Below are 2,366 nucleotides of genomic sequence, written 5' to 3'. Positions count from 1 at the left end.
CTGAGCGTCTAGTCACTCAGATGAGATAATAAACTGAGGTCCCATGTTCAGCACACATATGGCACACTGAGAAAGAACCCATGACAACAAAAATGTTGTCCTCTTGCAAAATTCTGTCCAGCAAATCAACCTTGATAGGTACACAAACTGCATGCATTTGAGGCCTGACTAGCACGTTTGGTTAACCGTTAAGCTACAGGTCAGGCATCTACCTAGCAGATGGGTGTAGCATGTATGGATTTGTCTGAACGCAGTGACGCCTCCCTGAGAAACTGAAAGTGAAGCACATGATTCTGAAACAGTTGAATAGAGTGTTTGCAGAGCAATGTCATGAGCTGTTCAGACTCCCCTCTTTCCCCCTCTCCATCTTTTAAACAGCGTTCTCTGAATCACACAATCTCACACAGATTCAAGGAATACTAATTTAATTGTACATACAAATTTCAAAGTCTGACACATGTAAATTACATGACAATGTTGATATATTTTTATCTCTGAGAAAATAATTGCCTTCTGTTAAACTTTGGTTCTTTTGCAGGACAACACATCAAAATGTAATCGATACAAATATTGAAACAACAAAAAAAGGCAGAAACAAAATTTTACAAAGGTTATAAAACTGTTTTACATTTTTCGGTTTGTAGCAATCACATTTTCATTGCACTATGACCAAGCGGCTAGCCATAGCTGGCAATATTAAAGCTTCAAAGAAAAAATGACACAAGTCTACAAAAAAAAGTACAGTTTGGTTATCAATTAATGTTGCAACTTGCATTATTTTCAGTTATGATCAGCTAGCTGGAATGTGGTTATATTTTCACCAGCTACAATCACTCCAGCTTTGCTCACTCACACACACACACACACACACACAGGTGTGTGTGTCCATTATCTGCACTGTTTCACTCCACTTCTCACATACTGCTCATCCAGAATCCCCTATACACAACCACACCCATGTTCATCACAGCACCCAAAAAAGGAGTCATTTATCACGTAAGACTATCAGAAACTGAGTAAGCTACTAACCATACCATGCTACCATTTGTAATTCAAGCAGACGCTTTCATGACAGTTTCAAGTTCTTTCTCAATTTGTCTGACGACTCTGTGGTTCATGAACAGCAGGTTCCCATCAGGCAGTACTCTCTCGAGAACCTCAGAAACACGTTCGAGTCTGTTGACGATTTCTGACGGATGGTTCAGAACACGCACGTGCTCCTGAAGGAAACGAACTATCAGCTTCAACACCTGCCCACACAGCACCCGATTCTCGCAAGACTCACACAGCAGGATGAATCCAGCCAGTGCTGCTCCCATCCACGTCACATGCTGAAAAGTCTTCACGTACTCTTTGTCTGGGTCTCCTGCGCTTGAAATCGCAGGAGTCTGCACACGAAAGTGCCCCATTTCAAAGTCTGGCAGCGTGTCATCATTGTTGAGCCGCTGGATGTCTTCTTCTTGCGTCAGACTGTTCGCTTCACGCCTGAACTGGTATTCCGAGTGCACGCGTTCTGCCACACGTGTGATGTGCTGCTTGTTCAGTTTACACTGACGTTCTCTGTCACTGTCCTCCACTTTGTTTTGTTCTGTGTTGGTCCGACCCTCGCCACAAGACATGTTGGTGATTCGTCCGTAAATTTGGTGATATAAAACAACGGGTTTGTCCCCTGTTAACGTGGTAATGACGAATGCGAGAACCATTTCCACTGAGAAGGCAAAAACACGCTACCACAATCAGCAAAATCCAGAGAGAATCTCACAAAAAGTATCGAAATAGCCTCGTGTGGGCGTGAGTGAAAGTGTATGTCTTCAAGAGTGGTTTCCCTTCATTGAAGGGGAATAACTTTGCCGCCACCTTATCCGTCTATTTACCACAATTTATTGGCATGTAGCATCGAGGTCCCAAACAGGTGTAATATCTTCAATGTGCCACCCGCATGATTTTATCCCGGGATTTTTATGGACTGGTTCGAAAGTGAGTACGAGTAAGAGAGAGAGAGGGGGGGGGGGGGGAGAGAGAGAGAGAGAGAGTGGAATAGAATGAGAGAGTGGGAGTGAGTGCCGAGAGAAAGAGGGAGAGGAGAGAGAGAGAGATGTGAAAAAGATTGAGAGAAAATGAGAGTGAGTGTGAGAGTCGGTGAGTGATAAGGAGAGAGAGTGAGTGAGAGAGAGAGAGAGCAAGTAAGAAAGTGAGTGAGTAAGTGTGAGAGTGAAAAGTTGGAAGAGAGTGCGAGTGAGTGAGAGTGTGAAAGAGTGAATGAGAGACTGAAATTTGAGAGTAAACGAGTAGAGAAACTGATTGAGTGTGAGGGTGAAGGAGAGCGATCATGGGTGAGTGAGAGAGGTTGTGAAAGGAGAGAATGT

The 2,366-nt window shown here is 43.6% G+C and overlaps 1 protein-coding gene across 1 annotated transcript; it reads right to left on the bottom strand.

Moving 5' to 3' along the window:
- Positions 1-882: 882 nt before the first annotated feature.
- LOC143285689 (AP-5 complex subunit sigma-1-like) lies at positions 883-1,880 on the bottom strand. Its single transcript, XM_076593090.1, has one exon. It carries the CDS (start codon positions 1,701-1,703, stop codon positions 1,053-1,055), a length of 651 nt encoding a protein of 216 aa, XP_076449205.1. The 5' UTR covers positions 1,704-1,880; the 3' UTR covers positions 883-1,052.
- Positions 1,881-2,366: the final 486 nt, after the last annotated feature.

The sequence above is a fragment of the Babylonia areolata genome, chromosome 9 (assembly GCF_041734735.1).
Source record: "Babylonia areolata isolate BAREFJ2019XMU chromosome 9, ASM4173473v1, whole genome shotgun sequence".
NCBI lineage: Eukaryota > Metazoa > Mollusca > Gastropoda > Neogastropoda > Buccinidae > Babylonia > Babylonia areolata.
The sequence above is the reverse complement of the archived record's forward strand: the minus strand, read 5'-3'. Positions and strand labels throughout refer to the sequence as shown.

What these genes read in the sequence shown, in the direction of transcription:
- LOC143285689 (XM_076593090.1), bottom strand. Translation starts at nt 1,703, where the DNA reads ATGGTTCTCGCATTCGTCATTACCACGTTAACAGGGGACAAACCCGTT.